The sequence below is a fragment of the Melanerpes formicivorus genome, unplaced genomic scaffold (assembly GCF_026170545.1).
Source record: "Melanerpes formicivorus ecotype bairdi unplaced genomic scaffold, bMelFor1.0.p_v2 SCAF_33, whole genome shotgun sequence".
Lineage (NCBI taxonomy): Eukaryota > Metazoa > Chordata > Aves > Piciformes > Picidae > Melanerpes > Melanerpes formicivorus.
The window spans coordinates 8,950,856-8,977,661 of NW_027142385.1; the positions used below are offsets into that span (position 1 = coordinate 8,950,856).

The window sequence follows — 26,806 nt, forward strand, 5'->3', positions numbered from 1 at the left end:
TTCTGTCCCCGTGGTGCTCTGGAGGGAAAGCAGCACCAGAGCAGCTTCCTGCTGCACAAAATGCTGCCTCTGCCCCCCCAGGAGCCAGCAGCTGGGGGGGAGCTGCCCCTGCTGAAGGCTGCTCTGTGCCCTGTGTGGCTGAGGGGCAGGGCAGGTGCAGCTGAGGGCTGCAGTGCTGCTGGCTGAGCTGCACCCACAGCTCCAAGCACAGCTCTGCTGCCTGGCACCCCAAGCACAAGGACTGATCCCCCTCAGCTCTGCCTCCATCCCCTCCTGCTGAACACTGAGCAGCATTTGAGTGCTCCTTGCTCAGAGCCCCCCAGGAGCCCCCCAGGGTGAGAGGTAGGGGAAGGGAGGGGGTGTGGGCAATCAAGGAACCAGCACAGGCCCTGGGGGTCACTCACCAGCCCCCTGGCAGGGCCAGGTGGGCCCAGCAGAGCCAGCCCCCAGCAGCCAGAGCACGGAGCAGGGCCTGGGCTGCAGTAGAAAGGTTTTAATCTCAGTATAAATAGGGCACAGTTACAAAAACCTGCAGGGCTGGAGCAATGCAACTTGGACTAAAAACTTGGGGTGAGGCCTTGCATCTTCAGAGCCCCCCAGGACCCCCAGGGTGGGCAAGGGAGCTGTGGGCACCCCGGGCCCCCCCCGGGCAGCCCCAGCAGCTCTCAACCATTCCATACAAAAATAGCAGTAGAAAGGTGGTCTCTGAGTCGCTGCTGATCCCTTCTGTGCCCCAGCCGGGCTCTGCCTGCCAGGGAGAGGCTGCTGGCCCGGGGGGGCAGGGCTGCAGCCCAGCAGAGGGGCTGTGTGCCCTCCCCAGGCAGCTGCAGCCCCCAGCCCAGGCCACGCTACAAAAATAAAGGTTCTGGGTCTCGGTGCTTGGCCCTGCCAGGACGCTGCAGCCGCTGCGGGGAGGGGGCTGCAGGGGGGGCTGCAGGGGGGGCTGCAGGGGGGGCTGCAGGGGGGGCTGCAGGGGGGGGGCAGCAGCAGCTGCTGGGCTGCAGGAGCTCAACAGGGGCAGGCAGGAGGGGGCCAGGATCCATCCCTCGCCAGCCCCCGCGCGCAGCTCTGCCTGGCGGTGCCTTGGGCCCCGGAGGGCTGCGGCGGCAGCAGGGCGGCAGCAGGGCCTCTACCTCTGGACGTGGCGCACGAAGGCCTGCACCAGCTGCAGCAGGGGCTCCTGCCCCTCGGGGCCCAGCTTGGAGGCTGCCTTGCCCTGAGGAGAGGGCAGGACCCCGCCGGCGGGCGAGGAGGGACCCCCGCGGCGGAAGTAGCGAGCGAGGCTGGACAGCAGCGTGCTCTGCGGGGAAGAGAGGGGGTCAGGGACCCCCCATGGCCCAGGGACCCTCCCCCAAGGCCAGGGACCCCCCCATGGCCCAGGGACCCTCCCCCAGGGCCAGGGAACACCCCAGGACCCAGGGACCCCCCATGGCCCAGGGACCCCCCCCCCCCAAGCCACACCTCCCCATGCTCCCACTGCCCACAGCCACTGCCCTGTGCTGGGCACTGGGCTGAGCTGGGCAGCCACGGCCAAACGCCCTTCACCCAGCAGCCACAGCTGCACTGGCCAGCCAGGGAGGCTGGCAGAGGCTGGCAGAGGCCGGCAGAGGCTGGCAGAGGCCCTGCTCACCAGCTCGGAGCTGAGCTCCTGCTTCATGCGCTGCTTGTCGCGGGGGTGCACGGCAGGGTCCCGCAGGTAGCGCAGGGCCTGCGAGATCAGCAGGTAGAAGCAGTTCTCCATCGTGAACATCAGCAGGGACCTGTGCAGGCAGCAGCGCTCAGCAGCCCCGGGGGGCTCAGCAGCAGCCCCGGGGGACTCAGCCACAGCCCCGGGGGCTCAGCCACAGCCCTGGGGGCTCAGCCACAGCCCCGGGGGCTCAGCCACAGCCCTGGGGGCTCAGCCGCAGCCCCGGGGGCTCAGCAGCAGCCCTGGGGGCTCAGCAGCAGCCCTGGGGGCTCAGCCAGCAGCCCCGGGGGGCTCAGCAGCAGCCCTGGGGGGCTCAGCAGGCTCTGGCTCCAGGGCCAGACCCTCTGAGGAGGCCTCCCCCCAGCAGGCACAGGCAAGGGAACACTGTGCCTGCTCCCATCCTGCTCTGGCACTGGTGCCCAAGCCGTGGTGCAGAGCAGCAGCTGCAGGGAGCAGTGCTGGGCAGCAGGGCCTGGCAAACCTCCTCGATGGCTTCCTGCACCCTCCCAAACCCTCCCTGCTGGCTTTGCAGAGCCCCTGGTGGGCTTCAGGAGCTCCCTGGAGCCAGCGAGCAGCTGGGAAGCCACACAGCTGCCTGCCAGCCTCAGGCTGAGGCTCTGCTCCCAGCCAGGCCTGCAGCAAACAGCTGCAAACTCACTTGAGGGTTTTGGATCCCTCCTGCATGTTCAGCCCTGCAGCCTGAGGCAAAGGCTCCTTCTTCTTATCCAGCTGGGAAGGGAAGGGAAGGGAAGGGAAGGGAAGGGAAGGGAAGGGAAGGGAAGGGAAGGGAGACATCAGACAGGAGGCAGCAGAGCTTCGCTCTGCCCTTCAGAGCAGAGGCTCTGAGGCCACTGCTGTGCCCCCAGCAATGGTCACTACCTCTCCCAGCATGTTGAGGGCCACGTTGACTGTGGCCAGCAGGGTGCCAAAGGAGGGTGCCACGTCCGAGTCAAAGGCTGGGGTGGTGAAGCTCAAGACAAAGAGGATGTTGTACTCAGCAAGGTCCAGAGACTGTGGAGAGGCAGGACCAGGAGTGGCTGAGCCCTGAGGCACTGCCACAGCAGCAGCCAGACCCTGTCCCTCTGTCCTGCCTCCTGTGCCCAGAGCCAGGAGCACTGAGATCCCCCCAGGGCTCCAGTGCACAGATGGAGCCCTGCAGTGCTGTGCAGTGCAGTGCTGTGCAGTGCTGTGCAGTGCAGTGCTGTGCAGTGCTGTGCAGTGCAGTGCTGTGCAGTGCAGTGCTGGGCAGTGCAGGGCAGTGCTGGGCAGTGCTGTGCTGTGCAGTGCTGTGCAGTGCTGTGCAGTGCTGTGCTGTGCAGTGCTGTGCAGTGCTGTGCAGTGCTGTGCAGTGCAGTGCTGTGCAGTGCTGTGCAGTGCAGTGCTGTGCAGTGCAGTGCTGGGCAGTGCAGGGCAGTGCTGGGCAGTGCTGTGCTGTGCAGCGCTGTGCAGTGCTGTGCAGGGCAGTGCTGTGCTGTGCAGAGCTGTGCAGTGCTGTGCAGTGCAGGGCAGTGCTGGGCAGTGCAGGGCAGTGCTGTGCTGTGCAGTGCAGTGCAGTGCAGTGCTGTGCTGTGCAGTGCTGTGCTGCACCAGCAGGCTCCAGGGCCCCCTCCAGCATTCCACCAAACGCCAGCCTCAGGAGCTCCTCCCAGACCAGGTTCCAAGGCCCAGGTTTGGCTACCTGGAGGCACAGGAGGTGAACTGCCCAAGAGTGGGCAGCAGGACACTGCCAAGCCAGGGCCTGGCCCTTCCTGGAGGGCAGCCTGCAGGACCAGCAGAGGCTGCCTGCAAGAGCAGCACTGAGGGCACAGCGCAGGGGGGTGCCCAGAGCCCAGCCGAGTCCTTCCCTGCTCGCTGAGCCTGGCTCCCAGGGGCGTTCCCTGCCCTGCCCTCCGCAGCTGCAGGCCGCAGCCTGCTCCTACCTGGTCGAGGAGGATCTGGCAGACGTCAGGGGTGAAGTGGCGCAGGGCAGCCAGGGTCTTGCTGAGGATCCTCAGCAGGCTGTACTGCACCGTCAGCAGCGCCCTCTGCTCCGCCGCCTCCTCGCCGCTGCCCGCCCGGCCGCACGCCGCCCGCGGCGCCCGCGGTGCCGGCAGGGACTCCCCGTTCTTGGCCTGGCAGACAGAGCAGGGGCTGGGCACGGGGCAGCGCCGGTGCCAGGGGCGGCAGCGCCAGTGCCAGGGGCAGCAGCGGCGGTGCCGGGGCAGCAGTGGCAGTGCCAGGGGCAGCAGTGGCAGTGCTGGCACAGCCTCTGTGCAGGAGAGCACATCCTGCCCCCTGCTGACTGCCAGCCTGGGGCACCCCAGCCCGCCCCAGCCCGCCCCAGCCTGCCCATCCTCACCTGCAGGTAGTGCTGCAGCATCTTGCGGCTGTGCAGGAGGGAGGTGCAGGCCTGGCACAGGTAGCAAAGATTCACCTGGAAGGAACAAGGGGAGGGAGAAACTTGCCAGCAGTGCAGGCCCCCAGAGTGCCCAGCACTGGAGGAAGGTCGAAACCCAGGGACAGGCACTGCACTGCCACAGTCACTGGCACTGCCAGCTGAGAGCAGGACACTGAGCTCCCTCTCAGTCCTGTTCCAAGCTGTCACTGCCTGTCCCCAGCTGGGATTTCCTCTCTCTCAGCTCAGACAAGGCACTGCCAGAGGGCTCCTGTGACCCCAGCTCCCAGCCCCAGCGCAGCAGCGGCAGGAGGCTGTGCCCTGCCCTCCGTGCCCAGGGCAGCAGCCACCCACAGCAGTGCCCGAGCCCTACCTGCACATCCCTCATGAGCTGTGGCAGGTGGAAGTGCCACTCCTTGGTGAAATTAGAGAGCTGCAGGATGAAGCCCACGGTGTGGTCAGCCTCCTCCAGACAGGCCAAGCTCTGCACCGTCCGCACCGCCGTCAGGCACTGCCGGCAGAGCAAACCCAGGGGCTCGCTGAGGCAGCACCAAGTCCTCTCCCTGCTCAGGGAGAGCTGAAGGTGCAGAGGATCTGCCCCAGGTGCAGCAGCACACCCCTGGAGGTGGCCACACAGCACAGGGGCCAGAGGGTGGCACTGGCCTGGCTGCCACACTGGCAGGCAGCTGCTTGCCCCAGGCCACCTGGCACAGACAGGGCTGTCCAGCACGGGCACTGGCACAGGCCACCAGCTCAGGTGCCCAGCAGGAGAGCTGCCAGCTTGACAGGTGACCAAAGCCTGAGCAAGGCCTTTTCATGACCTGAGCTGAAGCCACCTCCCAGCATAGCTCTCCTCTGCCACCCTCCAGGGCACACAGCCACAGGCAGCTCCCTCCAACACCTGCAGTGAGGCTCCAGCCACAGTGGAGAGGGCAGACAGGGGGAGCCTGCAGCTGCCCAGCTCCTGCCCAGCTCCAGCCTCCCCCCTGCCTGCCCAGCTCCAGCCTCCTCCCTGCCTGCCCAGCTCCAGCCCAGCTCCTGCCCAGCTCCAGCCTCCCCCCTGCCTGCCCAGCTCCAGCCCAGCTCCAGCCTCCCCCCTGCCTGCCCAGCTCCAGCCCAGCTCCATCCTCCCCCCTGCCTGCCCAGCTCCAGCCCAGCTCCATCCTCCCCCCTGCCTGCCCAGCTCCAGCCCAGCTCCTGCCCAGCTCCAGCCCAGCTCCAGCCTCCTCCCTGCCTGCCCAGCTCCTGCCCAGCTCCAGCCCAGCTCCTGCCCAGCTCCTGCCCAGCTCCTGCCCAGCTCCTGCCCAGCTCCAGCCTCCCCCCTGCCTGCCCAGCTCCTGCCCAGCTCCAGCCTCCCCCCTGCCTGCCCAGCTCCAGCCCAGCTCCTGCCCAGCTCCAGCCCAGCTCCTGCCCAGCTCCAGCCTCCTCCCTGCCTGCCCAGCTCCTGCCCAGCTCCTGCCTCCCCCCTGGCTGCCCAGCTCCAGCCCAGCTCCTGCCCAGCTCCAGCCTCCTCCCTGCCTGCCCAGCTCCTGCCCAGCTCCAGCCCAGCTCCTGCCCAGCTCCAGCCTCCTCCCTGCCTGCCCAGCTCCAGCCCAGCTCCTGCCTCCCCCCTGGCTGCCCAGCTCCAGCCTCCCCCCTGCCTGCCCAGCTCCAGCTCCTGCCTCCCCCCTGCTGTGATGTACCTGCAGAATCCTCTCCTGGTGGACACCAACGAAGTCCAGAGCCTCTGTCAGGAAGTTGTACCTGAGGGTCTTCAGCAGGCGCTCCATGAGCGACATGGAGAGGCGATAGACCCCGGGCCAGGACGGGGAGTCCAGGGAGCGCCGCGACGAGCCCGAGCCCTGCACCAGCCACACGACAGCCTGGCACTGCTGCCCAGCCTGGCACTGCTACCCAGCCTGGCACTGCTGCCCAGCCACACAACAGCCTGGCACTGCTGCCCAGCCTGGCACTGCTGCCCAGCCTGGCACTGCTGCCCAGCCACACAACAGCCTGGCACTGCTGCCCAGCCTGGCACTGCTGCCCAGCCACACGACAGCCTGGCACTGCTGCCCAGCCTGGCACTGCCATGCACCCTCCAAAGCCCTTCTGGCAGCCCCCAGGCTCTAGGGGCAGCTGTTGCCCTCCCAGAGCAGGAGGCGTGGGGCGGGGCAGGGCGGGGCAGGGCGGGGCTCTCCAGCACAGCCCCCCCAGGGCAAGCAGCACTCACCTGGATGGCTCCATTGGTGCTGAGCTGGTACACGCTCAGCAGGGGCAGGCAGATGCTCTGTGTGACACCAGCCCCAGCCAAGGCTGCTGCTCCCTGCAGGGGGCAGAAGAGAGCACTGCTGGGGGCTGCCCCTGCCTTGGGCGCTCCCTGCTCAGCTGTGCTGCAGCCAGGACACCGAGAGGCTTCCTAAGCCAACCTCCAGCTCTCACCTGCTGAGTCCTTGCTAAGGTCAGCAGCAAGTGCAGGGAGGCCTCTGTGAAGTGCAGATTCTGCTTCACCCTCAGGCTGATCTCCAGAGCAGCAAAGAGGGTAGGGAGCACAGGGACCTTCCTCGTGACCTGCAGCCAGTAGTCTCCATCCTCATCAACCTCACAGAGCTCTTTGGCCAGGTGCAGACCCAGGACACACACCTGCAGCGACAAGGAGAACGTGGCAGAGGCCTGGCATGGGCACCAAGGAAGCCCTGAGAGCGTTCACTGACCCAGCCTGAGCCCAGCCCCTCCCGGGGGGGCAGCCCCAGGCTCTGCTGCCCCTCACAGGGCTCCCTGCACTCTGGGACAGGTGAGGCAGGGAGGCAGCAGCAGTGCCCCAGCCCTGTGTGTGCCAAGCCACAGGGAGCAGCCCTGGCACCAAAACCTCCTCTGCAGGCAGCCAGGCAGAGCTGGCCCAGCCCCCCCGGGCCTCCCCCCCGGGCCTCCCCCCGTCCCCCCCGGGCCTCACCCCGTCCCGCTGGTCCTTGTGCCTGGCCCTGCAGGCCTCCTCCGTCTCCATGCTGTCCTTGTCCTCCGCAGCCTCCCCCAGCGCCAGGCTGTGCCGCGTCTGCTCGCAGAGGGCGATGGCCTCATCCTGCAGCGTCTCACAGACGCACAGCACCAGCTGCGAGTACTGCGGCACCTCCCCCACTGCGGAGCAGGCAGCGCTCAGTGCCGGCGGCACCGCGGGGGCAGCGCCGGGGGGCACCGCCAGGGGGAACCGCGGGGGGGCAGTGCCAGGGGGCAGTGCCAGGAGGAACCGTGGGGGGCAGTGCCAGGGGGCAGCACCAAGGGGCACTGCCGGGGGGGTACCGCCAGGGGGCAGTGCCAGGGGGAACCGCGGGGGGGGCAGTGCCAGGGGGCAGTGCCAGGGGGGGCACCACCGGGGGGCAGCGCGGGGGGGGCAGTGCCAGGGGGAACCGTGGGGGGCAGTGCCAGGGGGCAGCACCAAGGGGCACTGCCGGGGGGGGGGCACCGCCGGGGGGCAGTGCCAGGGGGCAGCACCAAGGGGCACCGCTGGGGGTGCACCGCCGGGGGGCAGTGCCAGGGGGCAGCACCAAGGGGCACCGCTGGGGGTGCACCGCTGGGGGGCAGTGCCAGGGGGCAGCACCGTGGGGGCAGCGCCGGGGGGCACACACCGCTCACCTCTCAGCTCCTTCATCTGCAGCACAGTGATCAGAGCTGAGAAGACCTTGGCCCTGGTCCGCTCCATCTGCTGCTCTGCCTGCAGCACTGCCTCCAGGATCTGGGCCAAGGAGCTGAGGATCTTATCCACAGCGCTCAGGTGGCTGCAGTGAGAGGGGAGCCCTCAGGGCCCTGCAGCCTCCCTGCCCCCCAGGGCAGGCCAGGGCAGCCCCTGGCTCTCACAGCACGCTGGCAGTGCAGGGCTGGCTGGGCACAAACCCCTCCTCAGCCAAACCACACAGCAGCCTGCAGCAACTGCCAGCCCAGAGGACTTCCACAGCCAGGCTTCAGCTCCCTGCCCAGGTCACCACAGCAACCCCCCCGGAGGGAAGCTCCCAGGGGCCCCTGTCCAGCAGGGACTAACACAGCACCAACCTCTTCCACTGCTTCAGCAGGATCAGGAGCAGGGTGCAGAGCATGGAGCCCAGGTGCAGGCAGGACCCCGAGGTGTGAACTAGGAGCTAAGGAGAAACGCTGCAGGAGTCAGAGGTGCAGCACCTCAGAGCCCCCAGCCCAACACCACCACCCAACCACCAGCCTGGCACTGCAGCTGGCAGCACTGAGGGCACAGGCCCAGGCTTGGTGACAAGCATGGCACAGGCAGAGTGAAGGCTGAGAGGAGGCTCCTCAGCCCAGGGAGGTTTGGCTCAGGCCCATTTCACAGGGCCTGCAGGAGCTGGGATGGGCACCTGGGGCAGGAGAGCAGAACCTACCAGGGCCTTGGTGCCACTGAGCACGTCCAGGAAGAGCTGCTGGCGAACTGCAGAGTCACTCAGGTGCATGATATCTGCCTAGGACCCACAGAGACAGGGTCAGGCCACACAGGATCCCCTCCTCAGCACCCCAACACCAGGCCACTGCTTTAGGCTGTGACTTGCAGACTTCCCCAAGCCTGCAGCTGCAGGGATGCAGTTTTACAGCAGCCCCTGCAGCACTGCACAGCGACTGACAACCCTCCAGCAGAGCCTCCCTGCCTCCCCTGGCCCAGCACCACCTCCCCAGGGCTCCAGAGGTACTCAGAATTGCCTACTGCCCCTGCCCTGCTCAGGCAGCTGTGCCTGCTCTGGGCAAGCTTCAGCTCCTCCACCTCCCGGGCCACACTCCTGGGGCTGCTGTGCTGAGCACAAGGAGGCTGCAGGAAGGACACAGCTGGCACCCAGCAGCTGACATCACAGAACCACAGAGTGGGGGGGGGTGGAAGGGACCTCTGGAGACCACCCAGTCCAACCCCCCTGCCAGAGCAGGACCACCTAGAGAAGGTGCCAGAGGAACACATCCAGGTGGGGAGACTCCACCAGCTCTGGGGGCAGCCTGCTCCGGGGCTCTGCCACCCTCCAAGCCGAGCTCCTCCCCACGGCCAGCTCTGTGCCCACTGCCTCGTGCCAGGTGCCCCTGGGGCAGCTCTTACATGGCTGGTGGAGATGATGAGCAGCATCCTCCAGGCCGAGAAGAGCATCTGGTACTCGGGCATGGCGGCGCCGCTGCCGCCCTCGCCCTCGGCCACGCGCAGCGCCAGCAGCCGCACGTACTCCGACCAGTAGGCGAAGCGCTGCTTGCCGGAGAAGCTCTGCAGGGTGTCCTTCAGGGACTGGTCCAGGGAGCCCCTGGCCAAACCAAGAGCACAAGTTACCTGCAGCCCTCCCCCGGGCAGGGCACAGCCTGCTGGCAGGCAGGAAGGCCAAGCGCAGGGCCGGCCAGGGAAGGTCGCGGTGCAGGGGCTCCCATCTGGCACCATCACCCCTGCAGGGCCCCTGGGGACTGCTGCCTCTGCTCAGCAGCAATGTTTGCAGGTCCTGACTGCAGCAGGCTGAGCACAGCCATGGCCAGAAACGCAGCAAGGAGGGGACTGCTGCGCCGCTCCCTTGCAGCAGCTGCGCTCAGGGTGCTCTACCGTTGCAGCAGCTGCTGCACATCCCCAGTGCAGCCCCAGGAGAGCCTTCCCTTTCTGGGCTGTTTCTGAGGCACTGCCCCCACGTTCTCAGGACTGCAGCACTTTGCCCCCAAGGCCTGCAGGGGCTGGCAGGACTCAAGTGTGAACCCCCAAACCTCAGAGAGCTGAGAGGTGCAGGGGGAGGCCACTGCAGACTCACTTGACCACGTAGTAGATCTCCAAGCAGATGATTTTCATGATTAAGGCACAGGTGTCCAAGACACTGAGCTGTGAAGGCACAGAGCAAGGGCTGAGCACTGCAGGCCTGCTCCATCCCCACCCTCTGGCTCCCCACTGCTGCAGCAGGCTCCATGCCCCAGCATGGCAGTGCTCAGGTCCCTGCCCCAGGGACTGGGGACAAGGGAGGGAGGTTGAGCTCAAAGCTGCACTGAGCACAGCACCTCCAGAGTGAGGCAACTGCCCCAGACTGGGAGAAGAGCAAGAACCTGATGGATTGCCCTGAGGAACTGCTCAGCCCTGGCCCTGCCTCCAGCAGAGAGCAGAGCTGCCTCTGCCAGGCAGCACAGGGTGTGTGGCATGGGCACTGCCTGCACAGTGCTGCCAGGCCCCAGCTGCTTTTGTCTCCTGTGCAAATGAAGAGCAGAGGCTGCTCGTGGCTGAAGCCCTGCAGAGCCAGCAGCATTCCCCCCACCTGCTGCCTGTGTCCAGGCCACCTCCAGGAAAGCTGCAGCAGAGGGAAGAGCCACAGGCAGCACCCAGAAACCCCTCCTGAGCAGCACATCACTGCCCTCACTGCTCGGCTGGCACCCACCTCTGAGGACTCCGAAGGGGGAGGGAGGGTCCCAAAGAGAGGGCTGGTCAGGTTCTCCCAGAACTTTGGTCTGCAAGACAGACACAGAAGAAGTTTCAGTCACCTCCCACACGCTGCCTGGCAGCATCCTGACTGAGCCAAGCTGCAGAGGCTCTGCTGGGCACAGGCTGGGGCAGCCTTGGAGGAGAGGAAGAGAAGGAAACCTCTCTGCTGCTGAAGGTGCTCAGGAGCTCCTCTGCCCTCTAGCCCACACCCTGCAAGCCCCTGCCAGGGCACACAGGGACCAACAGCAGTCTGCTGAACCAAAGAAGTGGCCTGGGAGAAGGGCAGAGGCAGGGCAGGGGCAGGGCAGGGCAGGGGCAGAGGCAGGGCAGGGGCAGGGACAGAGGCAGGGGCAGAGGCAGGGCAGGGGCAGAGGCAGGGACAGAGGCAGGGACAGAGGCAGGGGCAGAGGCAGGGGCAGAGGCAGGGCAGGGGCAGAGGCAGGGGCAGAGGCAGGGGCAGGGGCAGAGCAGGGGCAGGGCAGGGGCAGAGGCAGGGCAGGGGCAGGGCAGGGGCAGAGGCAGGGCAGGGGCAGAGGCAGGGGCAGGGCAGGGGCAGAGCAGGGGCAGAGGCAGGGCAGGGGCAGAGGCAGGGCAGGGGCAGGGGCAGGGGCAGGGCAGGGGCAGAGGCAGGGCAGGGGCAGAGGCAGGGCAGGGGCAGAGCAGGGGCAGAGCAGGGGCAGGGGCAGGGCAGGGGCAGAGGCAGGGGCAGAGCAGGGGCAGGGGCAGGGGCAGGGGCAGGGCAGGGGCAGAGCAGGGGCAGGGCAGGGGCAGAGGCAGGGCAGGGGCAGGGCAGGGGCAGAGGCAGGGCAGGGGCAGAGGCAGGGGCAGGGCAGGGGCAGAGCAGGGGCAGAGGCAGGGCAGGGGCAGAGGCAGGGCAGGGGCAGGGGCAGGGGCAGGGCAGGGGCAGAGGCAGGGCAGGGGCAGAGGCAGGGCAGGGGCAGAGCAGGGGCAGAGCAGGGGCAGAGCAGGGGCAGAGGCAGGGCAGGGGCAGAGGCAGGGGCAGGGGCAGGGGCAGAGCAGGGGCAGGGGCAGGGCAGGGGCAGAGGCAGGGCAGGGGCAGAGGCAGGGCAGGGGCAGAGCAGGGGCAGAGGCAGGGGCAGAGGCAGGGGCAGAGGCAGGGCAGGGGCAGAGGCAGGGCAGGGGCAGGGGCAGGGGCAGGGGCGGGGCAGGGGCAGGGGCAGGGCAGAGGCAGGGCAGAGGCAGGGGCAGAGGCAGAGGCAGGGGCAGGGGCAGGGGCAGAGCAGGGGCAGAGGCAGGGGCAGGGGCAGAGGCAGAGGCAGGGGCAGAGGCAGGGGCAGAGGCAGGGGCAGAGGCAGAGGCAGGGGCAGGGGCAGGGGCAGGGCAGAGGCAGGGCAGGGGCAGAGGCAGGGGCAGAGGCAGGGGCAGAGGCAGGGGCAGGGGCAGGGGCAGAGGCAGAGCAGGGGCAGAGGCAGGGGCAGGGCAGGGGCAGAGGCAGGGCAGGGGCAGAGCAGGGGCAGGGGCAGGGCAGGGGCAGGGGCAGGGCAGGGGCAGGACTCACTTTGTCCTCAGCACCAGCATGGCACTGTCCCGGCGGTCCTGCCACAGGGCGTGCAGGAAGGCGATGGCAGCGCGGTGCAGCAGGGGGGGGCACCAGTACCTCTCCTGTTGCTTGCAGTCTATCAGCTCCAGGACCACCTGCAGGCAGCTCCACTCCCCTAAGCTGAACTCCTACAGCAACAGGAAACAAAGGCTGCAGCAGCACAGAGACACTGCACAGACATCTGCTGAAGCAGAAGGGACCAGAGGGCTGTGGGGAGCAGCACACCCCGGGGGGGGCAGCAGCAGCACACCCGGGGGGGGCAGGGGCAGCAGCACACCCCGGGGGGGGGCAGCAGCAGCACCCCCGGGGGGGGCAGCAGCAGCACACCCGGGGGGGGGGGGCAGGGGCAGCACACCCCGGGGGGGGGCAGGGGCAGCACACCCCGGGGGGGGGCAGGGGCAGCACACCCCGGGGGGGGGGGGCAGGGGCAGCAGCACACCCGGGGGGGAGCAGGGGCAGCAGCACATCCGGGGGGGGTGCAGGGGCAGCACACCCCGGGGGGGGGGGGGGCAGGGGCAGCAGCACACCCAGGGGGCGGCAGGGGCAGCACACCGGGGGGGGGGGGGCAGGGGCAGCAGCACACCCGGGGAGGGGGGCAGGGGCAGCAGCACACCCGGGGGGGGGGGGCAGGGGCAGCAGCATCTGCACCTCCCTGTGCTTGGGGCCCCCCAGGTGAGCTGTGGGAGCCAGCAGAGCTGGGCCAGCAGCGCCCCCGGCCTGCTGGGAGTGCCTCGGTGCAGAGCCCTGGGCAAGCCTGGGCTGCTCTACCTTGGAGCCGTCGCTGCCATCCTTCACCTCCAGGTTGAGGAAGAGCTCGATGAGCCCAGGCTGTGTCTCCACCGCCACGGTGAGGAACTCCAGGATCATGACCTTGATCCTCATGTCCTCGATCCGGCTCTGCAGCCGCGTGAGGAAGGCGTCGCGGATGGCGGCGGCGTCGCTGCCCAGGCAGGCGTAGACAGACATGGGAGCCACCTGCAGCGAGGGACAGCACAGCTCTGCAGAGGGCCTCCTGCCCTGCCAGGGCACTCACTGCACAGCACAGCTCCACCAGGCCTGGCACCCAGTCCCTGCACACACGTGAGCACACTGAGCAGCTGGCATCGCGCAGGAAGCGGCCTGCAGAGGGACCCCCAGCTGCCCCCCGGCCCTGCTCTACCCTTGCCTGTGTCTGAAGGGCTGTGACAAACCTGGGAAAGACCAACAGGAAAACCCTTCTGGAGCCATGGCTCCTGAAATAAACCAGCCCAGAGAGAGACCTCTGGGCTTCAAGCAAACTGCCAACAGCCCCAGCAGGTTAGTAGCCAAGAGCTGAGCCTGCAAGGGAAGGCTGAAAGCTCCTGATAAACACTTCCAGAGGGCTCCCTCCTCAGGGGGAGGTTAAAGCTGCAGTTAGGGGACTGGAGCTGGACTGAAGAGTGGCTTGAGAAAGCTGCTCCCAAGAGGGGCAGCAGCTCAGCTGGAGCTGCAAAGGCTTTGTGGCAAACAGCCCTCAGGGAGGGAGTCCTGGCACAGCAGCAGGCCCCAGCGCTGCACCTCACAGCCTGCAGCCCAGGCTGCCTTCAGCTGGCCTGCCTGAAGCTCCCTGACACAGAGCAGCCTGAAGGTGATCCTGGCAGGCTGGCAGCAGGCAGGCTGGCAGCAGGCAGGCTGGCAGCAGGCTCAGCTGAGCCCAGCTCACCGTGGCCAGGCGCTTGAGCAGCTGGATGGCCAAGCGTGGCAGCGCAGGGTCGTGCTTGTGGTAGATGTACTTGGCCAGGACTGCAATCAGGTTGTTCCCATGGGCACCTGAGGAGGACACAGCTCAAATCAGGGAGGAGAAAGTGCAGCAGGGCACAGCTGCCTGCCAAAGCATGACCTCCACTGCAGGAGGTGAGCACCGGGTCAGGCTCCCCAGGCAGAGGCCCTTCCCCACCTCCCAGCAAACGCAGAGCTGCTGCTGGCCCCGAGCTGAGGGGACAAAGCAGGGCTCCTGCCCTCCCTGCAAACCTCCCCTGGAACCCAGAGCCCAGCAGGGCTGGCAGAGCAGGCACAGACCGTGCTGGGTGAGGGCCTGCTCCAGGGGGGACACGGCGCTGCAGGGCGGCTTGAGGCGCAGCACGTTGTTGGCGACGGAGAACGCCAGCTTCACCGTCTGGATCAGCAGCTGGCCCTGCCCCTGCGGCTCCTCGCTGCGTGGGCACAAAGACACCAGGTCTCAGCTGGGCTGGCAGCTGCCACCCTGCTCCCTGGGGCACTTCTGCCCCTGGCAGCTGGGGGCTGTGGTGTCTCTCACCGGGGAGCAGCTGCCCAGACACAACCCCCCAGCCCAGCCCCCGGCAGCAGCCAGCACCCTGGCAGCCTGCACTGCTCCTCCTCCTCCCTGGGAGCTTGGCAGTGCCAGGCCAGGGGCAGCAACATTCCCAGCCCCAGCCAATTCAGGGAGCCAGCCTAGATGGAGAGCAAACTGGCTCTGGGAGTTCAACACCATGGAGGGAGAGCAAAGCCAAAAGGGCTTCCCACAGGTCTTGCTTCCTGCTCTGCAAGCCTGGACTCCCTTCAGACTGTTCTGAACAGAAAGGCAGAGGGCACCAGGCACAGGCTGCTGCTGGGCATGGCTGGCCAGGTGCCAGGGGAGTTGGGCAGGAGAAGAGGAGAGAGGAAAGGATCCAGCCACAGCCAAAGGTTCCAGCATCCTCAGGCTGCCATGGGGAGCCCTGCCCTGAGCCCCGAGGGCAGCCCAGCCAAAGGCACACTGCAGAGCAGCAGAGCACTCACCTGCCAGGCTGGGAGGCCATCACCATGTCGATGGTGTCCACCCCAATGCCCATGATGTTGATGACAGCCTGCCCTGCCTCCGTGTTGGCCAGGCTGAAGACACAGAGGGACTGCAGGCTGGGGGCACTGCTGGGACAACCACCACAGCACACCTCAGCAGCAGCACTGCAGCACTGGCAGCACCACCTCTACACCCCCACTGCCCCCTGCCCCACACTCCCCCCTAGAGGGACAAAGCAGAGGGAGGGAGGGCAGCCTGCCCCCGACAGCCTCCTTGCTGTCCTCTTTCCTCTCCAGAAGCAGAGCTGCTTCGCTCTGTCCCTGACCTTTTTCTCCCCTTCCTGTGCTCAGCAATGCAGAGAAGAGCTGCAAGCAGCACTGCAGCCCAGGCTGGGCCACTGCTAGTCACCTGCAGCCAACACCTGGCACACAGTAGTGCTGCCCTCTGCCCTGCCAGCCAGGCTGCAGTGCCCTGGCAGCCAGGCTGTCCTACCTGCTGCAAGGATCCATCTCAGGGCACAAGTTCAGGATAGCATGGATCAGCTGCAGGATCAGGCACCCTAGAGCACAGAAGAAGAGACTGCTCACCTCCAGCTTTCCAGCTGCTGCTGCTCTCACAGCCCCCTCTGAGCCCAGCAGCCCTCTGCCCCTCCTGCCCCCCGCAGGCCTCACCAATCTTCTCCCTCACTCCGTGGCAGCTGTAGCGCCACTTGTGGTAGTTGGGCAGCATCTCCTTCAGCACAAAGACGATGCAGGGCACCAGCCCCTGGCTCTGGGTGCTACCAAGCTGTCCCTAGAAGCAGAAATGTTCTCATTGCCCTTCTGGCTGGAAGGACTAGGGACCTCTGGGAGGAGGAGGTGCCATGGCTTCGAAGTGAGGAAGCCATGGAGCATGGGGATGAGAATTCCCAGGAGGTTCTGTTCTGCTGTGGATCAGCTGGGTCAGAGAGCACCAACAGCAGTCTGAGAGGGACCCAGCAGAGAGCCACCACACAGGAGATCACTGCTGGGCACAGCTGGATGTCCCTCTGCTCCATGGCAGCCTGCAGCTGCCCTCCCCTGGCCCAGCCCAGCAGCACTCACCCGGACCAGCGTGGTGAGCAGCTTGAGGAAGGAGATGGTGACCTTGTACTCGCCCTGGGGCTGCTCGATGCTCATCAGCAGGTTTCCATAGCCCCCAGCATTCATCCCCTCTGCACTGTGGAAGCAGAAGAGGGTTTGTTACCCACCAGCAGGGCTCTGAGAGCACAGGCAGCCCCTGCAGGAGCTCTGGGGGCAGCTGAAGAGGTGAGGTGAAAAGGGCAGGGGAGGGAGCCCTGGGCACCTGATGAGGTGGTTCATGCTGGACACTGGGGTGGCAACGAAGGGCAGGAACCCTGTGTGGTGAAGGTCAGTCCAGACCTGCAAGGGAAGCAGCAGAGAGGTTCCCTCTGCCAGAGCCTTGGCTGGGGGCTCCCAGGGGCAGCAGGGGCAGGAGGAGGCTGCTCACCTTGGCTGGCATGCGGGCAGCCAGCACCGTCAGGCAGTTGACGCAGGAGGCAATGACATCCACGGGGGGGGAGATCACAGTTGTCAGCCTGCAGGGGAGAGGCTGCCTGCAGTGCACTGCCACCCTGCCCCAGCCTCTGGGCTGCCTCCCAGCCACAGGGCTGCTCCCTCCCTCCCTCGGACAAGTAACTCCAGACAGCAGTCTGCACCTCCAGTCTAGACCTGCCCCACCCCCACGCTGAGTCACAGCCATTTGCTGCAGCAGGCAGCACTGCCACAGCCAGCAGCCAGTGCAGCTGAGCAGCAGCTCCCAGGCACTTCACACAGAGGAGGCTGCTTCAAGCCCCAGCAGCTCCTGCTCCAGTGCTGTCTGAGCCCTCTGCGTGAACAGAGCCAGCAAGAAAAAAGCCCTCGAGTGGACACAGGGTCCAGGGAAGAGGTGGAAATGAAGCCTCCCTGCTGCAGCAAAGCACTGAGGGCTGTGCAGCCAGGACAGTCCTGGGGGCCTCAAGCACTGAGACATCTCTTGCAAAGCCCTTAGCCACCCCTGGCAGCCTCCCAGGCAGCCCTGCTGGGTGCCTCACCTCTGCAGCAGCATGTAGATGCGTGATGTGATGGGCAGCAGGCAGTCTGCTATGGACACATCAGTGCTGATCACTTTGTGGACCAGGTCAATTATGGGCTTGACCCTCTGGCAGTGCTGGATCACATCTGGATAAAGACAACTCAGAGTAGAGAGCAGATCCAGGCTGGAGCAGCAGCCAGCTCGGAGGCAATGCCCAGGGATCTGAGCACACATCCCCATACCCAGCACCCTTCAGCCTTCTCCCCCAGACCTCTCCCAGCTCACTGCCTGCCCTGGGCCTCTGCAGGGGACCTCAGACACAGGCTGCAGAAGTCACTGCCGCAGGGAGGCCTCCCCAGCGCCTCCAGCAGCGCTGAGAGCTGCTCAGCCCTGCTGCCAGCCTCCAGCTCGCCCTGCCCAGGCTCTCTCACCTGCTGTGGACACCACATGCAGCAGCATCTCGATCTCACAGGTGAAGAGGGTCCAGCTGCTGTAGCTGTAGTCCCAGCGCACCAGGTAGGCTCTGTCGTCCAGCACCACCTGCCCCACCGCGCCCTGCGGCAGCCGCAGGTTGGTCTGGCCCAGCCCTGCGGGGGAGGAGGCAGGGGAGTGTGGGCAGCAGCAGTGCCCAGCCCGGGGGGGCAGGGCAGGGGGCAGGGGCGGGGCAGCCTCCCTACCCAGGGGGTAGAGCAGCTTGGGGGCCTGCCTCCTCCAGAGCGTGCCGTCCTCCTGCGAGGCCACGTCGGGCGGCTTGCGCCGGTACAGCTCCATGTAGAAGGACATCTTGTCCAGGAAGCTGTACACCTGCAGCCACAGAGCTCAGCACACACAGCCAGGCCTGCCCCCAGCACAGCCACTGCCAGGGGCACCCCCGCCCACAGCCCCCGGGGCCAGCCGGCAGGGACCCCTCGGGGCAAACCCAGCCTGGACACCAGGCTCTGGCTTCATCTCCAGCCAGGGGAGCTGGAAAGCTCTCCAAGGGCCAAGGCACATCAGCCTGCATCAGCACAGCACTGAGAAGGAGCCCTGGGCACTGCTCTCTGACAAGAGTCTGATGTCTGTTATCTGAGAGTGCAGTTGAGCTGTGGGGCTGATGCCAGAATCACACAGCCCAGCCCAGCCCTTCCCTGCCCACCCCTGCCCTGCCCAGCCCAGCCCTGCCCAGCCCTGCCCAGCCCTGCCCACTCCTGCCCTGCCCACTCCTGCCCTGCCCAGCCCAGCCCTGCCCAGCCCTGCCCAGCCCAGCCCTGCCCTGCCCAGCCCAGCCCTGCCCACTCCTGCCCTGCCCACTCCTGCCCTGCCCAGCCCTGCCCTGCCCAGCCCAGCCCTGCCCACTCATGCCCACCCCTGCCCTGCCCACCCCTGCCCTGCCCAGCCCAGCCCTGCCCAGTCAAGCCCACCCCTGCCCTGCCCTGCCCACCCCTGCCCTGCCCACTCCTGCCCTGCCCAGTCAAGCCCACCCCTGCCCTGCCCTGCCCACCCCTGCCCTGCCCACCCCTGCCCTGCCCACTCCTGCCCTGCCCAGCCCAGCCCAGCCCTGCCCAGCCAAGCCCTGCCCAGTCAAGCCCACCCCTGCCCTGCCCAGCCCTGCCCTGCCCAGCCCTGCCCAGCCCAGCCCTGCCCACTCCTGCCCTGCCCAGCCCAGCCCAGCCCTGCCCTGCCCACCCCTGCCCTGCCCAGTCAAGCCCACCCCTGCCCTGCCCAGCCCTGCCCTGCCCAGCCCAGCCCTGCCCACTCCTGCCCTGCCCAGCCCAGCCCTGCCCACTCCTGCCCTGCCCAGCCCAGCCCTGCCCTGCCCTGCCCTGCCCAGCCCAGCCCTGCCCACTCCTGCCCTGCCCACTCCTGCCCAGCCAAGCCCAGCCCAGCCCTGCCACCAGCTCCCTGCCACCAAGGGCTCCTCTACCTTTTTTGCAGTAGATTTATCAGACACAAGGGCCTGGAGCAGCTGAAGCAGAGGACTGAGAAGGTGGGGGAACATCCCACAGACACTGTCCAGGATGATGCCCAGACCTGCAGTGGGTTCCTGGTGGTGCAGAGGGAGAACAGAACTCTCATTACCAAAGACAATGCTCAGGTGGCCTCAGCAGAGCACAGGGAGACAGCAGCTCAGAGCTGGACCCTTCACATCAGTCCTGCACACAGGATCACCCCAGCCCTGGCACAGGCAGGAGGCAGTGTGCCAGGGCCAGGCAGGACAACCTGTGAGCAGGATGCTCTGGGCAGCAGTTAGTCCAAGCCCTGCAGCCCAGCCCTGCTTACACTCCCAGCTACAGCAGCACCTCCCCAGTACCCTTCAAGAGTGAAGCCCAGGCTGTCCCTACAGGGCAGGGCACCACCAAGCAGAGCTCCCCAGGCCCTCCCAGAAGCCCCCAGGGGCCCTTCCCCCAGGCTTCAGCTGCCAGCAGGGCAGGAGCCAGGCGCTGCACTGACCGTCTTCCAGAAGAGCTGAGGGATGCTGGAGGCTGCCAGGACCTCACAGGCAGCATCAATGATGTCCTGCAGGGGCAGAGAGGGTGGAGACAAGAGAGGTTACTTCACACAGGGGGCCTCAGCACAGCCAGCTCTGCCACAGCTACAAACACCTCCAACCCCACAGGCCTCCAGGTGCCTCCTGCCCTCCCTTCCCTTAGCAGCCTGCAGCGCTGTGTGCTGCAGCTGCACTCTGCAAAGGCAGCAGGCAAGCAGCAGACTCCTCTCCAGCTCCCAGTCACAAAGTCTGCAGCCTCTGACTCAGGCTCAGGATGTGACAGAAGTGGCCAGCAGCAGCCAGGGGCAGGGAGAGCCTGGATGCCTACCTGCTGGTTGCCCAGGGTGTGCAGCTCCAGGGAGGTCAGGACGAAGGACAGGAGCCCATAGATGCACATGCAGGCCGTGCTGGCAGTGCACTACAGGGGGAGAGCACACAGGGGCTGGAGGGAAGGCCACGAAGGGCAGAGCACAGCCCAGCTGCTGACAGCTCCTGGCTGCAGCCAGCAGAGGGGCAGCAAGGCAGGAAGCAGCCACGAGGTCAGCTGCACAGCAACAGGAAATCTATCACCAAGCAGCAGCCTGGGCACTGCCAGGCCCAGGGGCAGAGCATCAGCACCCACTGCTCACAGAGCCAAGGGGCCTGGCTCCCTGCCCCTGCCTGCACAAGGAGCCACACAGACAACAGTGCAGCCTTAGCCCCCTGCTGGCCCCAGCTCCAGCACGGCAGGGCCTGAACGCAGCCGGTGCCAGCCAGGGCAGCTGCAGCTCCGCAGCTCCCACCGGGCACACAAACTGCTGCAGCTGCACTCCTGACCCCCGCTGCAGCCCTGCCCCCTGCCCCCAGCCCCCCAGCCCCGGGCCCTGCTCACGTTGGTGCCGGCGGCGCCGAGGGCGCGCAGCAGCCGGCTCAGGTGCTGGAAGGTGCCCAGCTGGATGGCGGCGCTGCCCAGCCTGCGCACCGTGCCCGCCGCCTCCTCGGGGCCGATGGTGTGGCGCAGCAGCGCCCAGGCCAGCAGCACTGGGGCGTGGTGGCACACGTCCCCCAGCTGCAGCAGCTGCAGGTCCATCTCCTGTGCAAACAGAGCAGAGCTGGGAGGAGCTCCGCTGCAGGCAGCACCGAGGGAGCCCTGCTGAGCCACCGCTGCCCTCCGACCCCTGCCCTCCGACCCCTGCCCTGCAGCTCAGAGCTGCTCCACCCCCACTCACACCACAAGCCTCCTGCTCCACCCCCCTACAACCTTCTCAGTGCTTCTTGCTCTGGACAGACCCTCCCCCAGAGAAAGGCCCAAACCAGCCAAGGGGAGAGCATTTCCTTCTGTCCTTGTAGCCCCAGGGTGCTGTGTGGATGCCAGCTCCTACGCTTGGTCATCAAGGATCAGACCCTTGCAGGCAATCTCCAAACAGCACAGCTGAGCATCACAGCAGGCTCTGCACTGCTGGGCCTGCCCAGGGCTCCTCTGCCAGCTTCACCTGGTGGATGCTCTGGTTCTTGGCCAACTTGTGCTCCTCTACCCTATCATCCAGGGCACGCTCGTGGAGGGAGTCGATTTCCATGCCTTCCAGCAGGATGAGAGAGCTGAAGTAGCTGCAAGCAGGGACAGAGTAAAAGCAAGAGCTCAGACACAGAGCTGAAGAGCTCAGGGTGGTTCACTTCTCCATTACCACCTCCAGTTTGCTTTTGCTCAGCTGCTTTTTGCAGCCAGGAAACAGCAGGAGGCGACCCAAGGCTGCTCTCTGAGCGCCAGCAGAGGGCTGATTGCCCTCTCCGGAGCCACTTCTGCTCCCTGCAGGGTGAGGACAGCTTCTGTGCTCCTCTGGCTGCCACCTGGCAGGCTCTCCATCCCCTGGCTGCAGCTGTGTTCCACCAGCTGTGCTGCTGCCCTTTGCCAGCAGAGCCAGGAGAGGTGAGGGGAGGCTGCAGTCAGCCAGAGCTCAGGGCTGGCCTGCAGGCAGGCAGCAGCCAGGCACAGGACCACTGCCCTGCACCACAGGACCACCAGAGCTGAGCACTGGAGGGGGCACAGGGCTGCCTCTCTGCTCTGCCAACACACCTCCATTCTGCCACAAGCTTCCAAGGTGGCCAAAAAGCTGTTTTCCCTTCATCACAGCAAGCTCAGCTTGGAGCAGCAGTGCCTGGGGAGGCAGCAGCAGGCCTCAGAGCAGCTTTGTCCCAGGGCTAGCAGCGGTCTGGCTCTGCCGCCCCTGCCCAGCACCCAGCACTCTTACCCGATGCGCTCCACCAGGGGATCCATGCTCTCATCCACCAGATGCCTGTTGGTTTGCCTGGTGCCAAAGCCCTGCTCCTTGAACAGCTTTGCAAAGGCCAGGAGCTCCTCAGGTGCCATCTCAAAGTATGCATAGTAGAGGAAGATGACCTCCAGCAGCATGGCCTGCTCCCGCAGGCACTGCACGAACCAGCGGCACACCTGGCGCTCCGTCTGCACAGGAGAGCTGCATCACCACAGGAGGCTCCCAGCCAGCCACCAGCTGGGACAGCTCTGTGCCAGTGCCAAGGAGAGGCACCAGAGCCAGAGTGCTGCTACAGGGGCATGCAGTGGGCCTGTGGGCCCAGGGCTCCCAGAGCTCATGACAAGAACTGGAGGCACAGCCCTCGGTGCCTGTTCTGTCAGAGCACCCTGGGGGTTGGGGGACCAGCAGAGACATCCTTTGTAACCACAGCTGCAGAGAGGCAGCTCCCAAGCCCCTGCCTGTGGGACAGAGAAGGAACAAGCCCCAGTACCATCAGGTTTCCATGTGTCTCCCAGGTAGGAGCCTCTGCCTTGTACAGTGCCTCGAACTGCTTCCGGTAGTTAGGGACCAGCTCCTTGTCCAGCTTCTCGATGCACTGGAAGTACTGAGCCTTAAACACAGACAGGAGTCAGCAGCTCTGACAGCAGCAGTGGGCCCTGGCTGCCCTGTGTGCAGGCCAGCAGAGGCACTCACGCTGTAGGGGTGCCTCTCATCCTGGAAGTAGGTGAGCAGGTGGAGCACGCAGCGCAGGATGCAGAGCCGCTCCTCGTAGTAGTAGTCAGCAAGCTGTGAACAGACAGCACCAGGGTGGCATCCTGCCCCACACCCACACCTTCCTCTCCCAGGCACGGCCAAGGCCTCCACCACAGAGCAGCCAGTGCCCAACCACCACCACAGATGCAGTTTCAGAGGGGTGTTAAAGTTCTCTGAAAAGAAACAACCCCCAGGACTGAGCCGAGGAGCCCACAGGGGCAGGGCTGGAGCCACCCCGAGGGGGAGCCTGGGAAAGCAGAAGGACAGAAGGGAGGCTCTCTCCTGCCTCCCTGGCAGCCTCTGCCAGATGCAGTCATCAGCCTCCACCCCCAAGCTGTCACCTCAGACCACAAGTGCAAAGCTCAGAGCATCTGCAGAGCTCAGCCCCTGGCAGTAAAAATCTCCTCCCTGTAGCAGCTCCCAGCTCTGCTCACTCCTCCCTCCCAGCCCACCAGAAGTGCTTCCCGTTGCATTTATCCCCAGCCTCTCTGCCCCACAGAAAGGAAGCTGCTCCTGTGCCAGCAGATGGCCAGAAAAGACCAATGGAAACTAACCTTCAGTATCAGAGCTTGGCTCTGCCTCTCGTCCTGGAGCACTGTCTGCAAGCAAAGCACAAGAAAGAGCTGCTGCAGAAACAGCTCTGGGGCAAGGAGGAAGGGCTGGGGCAGCAGCAAGGGCTGAAACACACCAAAGCCATTTTCCCTTCCACCTCCTTTGGAGAGGTTCCAAAAGCACGAAGGCAAACCACTCATTTCCAACTCTGTGCTCACTCCTCACCCCCCCTCACTCTCCTCCACGTCTGTAACCCTCCTGCAGCCCTGTGCTGCAGAGACACTGAGGCAGCAAGAGGCACTAGCCAGGCCTGAGCCCCTGCTGCCACCTTTCCTTTCACAGCACTCAAGCACTGTGGGCTCAGAGGAGAAAAGCTACAAAGCCACTTCCCAGTCCCAGCTCAAGCTGACCACACAAACTGCTATCAAGGACAGATGTGGAGCAAACAGAAGGCAAAGAGAGCTGTGGACCTTCAGGGAGTCCCTTGTTCCTCTGTAATCCTCCTGGAGGTAACACTGCAGCAGCTGCACACTCTGCTCCTCATCCAGGCCCTGCAAAAGACACGGCAGAAGTGCTCTGGGGAGGCTCTGGGGCTGCTGGAGGGCAGCTGAGCTCGCTGCAGAGCAGCACACTCAGGCAGCTCTCCTCTTCAAACAACTCTTCTCTGCATCAGGCACATCCTGGCTTTAGCCACAGCTTGTGCTCACAGCTCTGCCTCAGCTTGGGGTCCCTTGGATGTGGCCAGGTTAGCCTCAGCTGCAGGAGTGCCACAGCCTCCAGACGGAGGCACCGCTGCCAGCCTTGAGGGAGCACAGGGAGCAGCCTCCCAGCTCCAGACCCTCCCAGCATGGCAGCTGGTGGTGGAGCATCAGCCTGGAGCTGAGCAGGGTCTGCTGTCCAGAGAGAAGCCCAGAAGGAGCAGAAGCAGGGAAGTGCTGCTGAGAAGTGAGGCCCTGCACGGAGCCGGAGGCCACAGAAGCAGCACAGCAGCTGGAGGTCACTGCTCAGTCAAATGTTCACCTGCAGCCTCCCCCTGCAGATCACTTCCAACTGGGAGGAACTTGTTTGCCTCTCCTCAGCATCAAGGAGCTGCCTCAAGGGCACCAATGCATTCCAAGCACCCAGGGAGCAGCTCACTCACCAGGAACTTGCTGACCCTCAGGCCCAGCTCCTTCAGCGGCGCAGCCACACCTTTGTCAGCTTTGATCTTCTCTGCTGAAGCTGCACTGCAGAGCACACATCTCAGTCACTGGAGCTGCAGCAGCCCCATGGGAGGAGCCAAAGAGGGGCCAGGAGCAGCCCTTCTGCTCAGGCTGGATGAGCAGCTGCAGCCCAGCAGGGCCAAGAGCTGCCTGGCACCAGCAGTGAGAGCAGAACCTGCTGCCTGCTGCCCTGCATCTCATGCCCCAGAACTGGGGAGGGGTTTGAGCACTTTCTCTTGCTGCTCCTCCCCTGACCTCCCAAGGCATGGAGAGCCAAATCCCCTTTTACATCATCAGAGATGCAAAAAGCCTCTGTAGTGAGGAGCAGCCCCTGCAGAGGCTGCTGCCCAGCTCAGGCCATTACTGTACCTCGGAGGTTTGTAGTAGGCAAGTCCCTCTAACAGCCTCTGCCAGTGCTTGTTCAGCTCTGCTGCAATCTGTGCCTGCAAAGAACCAAACAGCACTGAGCAGAGGCCTCAGCACCCCCTGGGCAGCATCTGAGTGAAGCAGAGGTATTGCCCCCCCTGCAGCACAGCACAGGCAGCTGGGACTGGCTCCCAGCTTGCTGCCTGCTGCAGCCCTGGGGAGGGAGAGGAAGGAGAAGGCTGCAGGCTGTGCTCAGCAAGGTTTGGATTGCCAGCTCCTGGGCAGCCCTGAAAAGCACAGACTCTGTCCCTGCAAAGAAGGGAGCAGGCTGCAGCCCTGGGAACCCCCCCAGGCCAGGCAGCCTGGAAAGCAGCACTGGTGTGAGCTCCAGACACGGAACCTCCTCAGGGAAACCCTTCCAGGCAGCTCAGGAAGCAGGGGAAGAGTGAACCAGGAGTGGAGACAGAAGAACTGAAAGTGCACTGAGCAAGAGGGAGAGGCAGCAAACGCTGCCAGCAGCACCCAAAGGCTCTGCTGGCCGTGGAGGCCATGCAGGGCAAACCTGCTCAGCAGGACACACACTTACAGGTTCTCTGAGAGCTGATCTGCCCAGAAGGATTGTCCACAATTCTCTGCTGCTCCTGCCAACAAAGGGGAAAAGTGGAGAGGATTTTAATGCTGAACCCTGCCCAGGCTTCCATGCAGCTCACACCTCTGCAAACCTGTAACTAACCCAAGCACACTGCAGCAGAAGAGGAAAATGCTTGTAAAGAACATCAGTTTCTACCTGAGCAGTCTCAGGTATCCTGGAAGAAGCCAGGAAGGACCCCAAGAGGTGCCAGCGTCACAGCAAGGCTTGCAAGCTCCTGCCAAAGCAGCACCACCTCTCCATCAGGTTGCAGCTCAGACTGCTGCACTGCTTGGCTCTTGGAGGTTAGTGAACAGAAAGCTGCTGGCAGCAGAGAGGAGCACTGCACTCCCTCACACTCCCTGCAGCCCTCCAGACAAGCTCCCTGCAACACCTCCATGCTTCACCCTGAACTGCAAGATAAGCCTGGACCACCCTTACAGAAGGTGGAACACAGCTGCTGCAGGGCCCCAGCACATCTGCCCTTGGCTCCTCGTTTCTACCCCAGACCTGCTCAGAAAAACCAACCTGAGCTCTCAGGTCAGTGCAGACCAACCCCCAGCCCAGCTCTGCAAACAGGGCTGGGCCAAAAGAGCGCTGCAGGAGCTGAGGGAAGGCTCCGTTAGCAGCGCTGCACGGCCTGGGAGCTCACCATCCCAGCTGCCCCAGGCAGGCTCTCTCCCAAAGCAGCAGCAGCCGCTGGTTTTCAGAGCAGCCTCAGGAAGGTAACTGCCCACAGGCAGCGAGAGTGCCCTGCAAGCTGAGACTTGCCCCTGGCCCAGGGCCCTGCTCTGCAGGGCAGCATCGCTGCTGCCTCCCAGAGCCTCGGCAGTTAGCTGCCGATCTGCCCAGCCATGTCCTGGGGGTGCCATGTCCTGGGGGTGCCATGCCCTGGGGCTGCCATGCCCTGGGGGTGCCGCCCCCAGCCCACACAGAGCACCAGGGGGCATCGAGCTCTGCCAGTGAGCACCGGGCAGGACTGGGCAGCAGCCTGGCAGAGCCAAGCCCTCTCCTCCTGCCCTCCCGACGGCTGCTGTGAACCAAGCTGCTCGGTGGCACTTCGCCAACGAGAGTCCAGCTCCCCGTGCGCCCCCCCGAGCCGCGGCGCTGCCCCCGGCCACCAGCAGCGCCGGAACCGTTACCGCCCAGGGCAAGAACGTGCTCAGGACGAGCGGCGGCACCGACCTCAGGCGGTCACGGCCCCCGCGGTGCCCCGCGGAGCTTCCCCGAAGCATCGCCCCCGCCCTGCCGGGACTCGGCACTCGCCAGGCCTCGGGCCGGGGGCGGGACGCAGCCCCTGGGGGCTCCGCTGCGAAGATCCGGGCTGGGGCCGGCCCTGGGCGACCCTTCCGGGCCGTTACCGAGAGCCCCGGCGACCACTGCGAGCGGGCGGAGCGGCAGGGTCCCGACCGGCAGGGTCCCGACCGGCAGGGTCCCGACCCGCACCGGGGTCCCGACCCGCACCGCCGCCGTCCCGCGCGGGGGTCCCGCAGCGGCCGCTCCGCGAGGGGCGGGGCCTCCCGCGCGGGGGGAGCCCGGCGCGCGCTGCAGCCGTTAGCTCCCGCGGCTCCGCTCCGCCCCGCGCCCCCCGCCCTGCCGGAGTCCCCCCGCCGCCCGGCCCCGCCCGCCGAGGGCCCCCCGCGTGCAGCCAGGGCCGCCCCCGCCCCCCGCCCGAGCCGCCGCGCGCCGCGCGCCGCACCTCGCGCACAGCCCGCCCGCCGCCATCTTCGCTCCCTGCTCACGTGACCGCCCGCGCGGCGCCG

At 66.1% G+C, this 26,806-nt stretch overlaps 1 protein-coding gene across 2 annotated transcripts; it reads right to left on the reverse strand.

Moving 5' to 3' along the window:
* Positions 1-478: 478 nt before the first annotated feature.
* Positions 479-26,795, reverse strand: NUP188 (nucleoporin 188). 2 transcript variants are annotated; one of them, XM_068156047.1, is made up of 44 exons: positions 26,743-26,795; positions 25,002-25,056; positions 24,419-24,492; positions 23,989-24,073; positions 23,318-23,398; positions 22,850-22,894; positions 22,236-22,328; positions 22,033-22,152; positions 21,519-21,730; positions 20,763-20,877; positions 20,162-20,362; positions 19,619-19,708; positions 19,254-19,319; positions 18,727-18,846; positions 17,501-17,627; positions 17,255-17,410; positions 16,843-16,969; positions 16,260-16,347; positions 16,095-16,171; positions 15,854-15,968; positions 15,443-15,563; positions 15,264-15,330; positions 14,771-14,896; positions 14,051-14,184; positions 13,695-13,801; positions 12,782-12,988; positions 11,972-12,141; positions 10,409-10,478; positions 9,797-9,864; positions 9,115-9,310; positions 8,420-8,497; positions 8,082-8,167; positions 7,668-7,810; positions 6,991-7,172; positions 6,480-6,680; positions 6,271-6,363; positions 5,744-5,902; positions 4,435-4,572; positions 4,026-4,100; positions 3,607-3,798; positions 2,567-2,698; positions 2,346-2,416; positions 1,631-1,760; positions 479-1,300 (listed from the first exon to the last, which is right to left on the reverse strand). In XM_068156047.1, the coding sequence occupies exons 1-44, from the start codon at positions 26,766-26,768 to the stop codon at positions 1,130-1,132; spliced, it is 5,190 nt and encodes a 1,729-aa protein (XP_068012148.1). In that variant the 5' UTR covers positions 26,769-26,795; the 3' UTR covers positions 479-1,129. The 2 variants fall into 2 exon arrangements, with proteins under 2 accessions (XP_068012148.1, XP_068012147.1); XM_068156046.1 differs by having other exon boundaries at positions 14,771-14,899.
* Between the last annotated feature and the right edge of the window lie 11 nt (positions 26,796-26,806).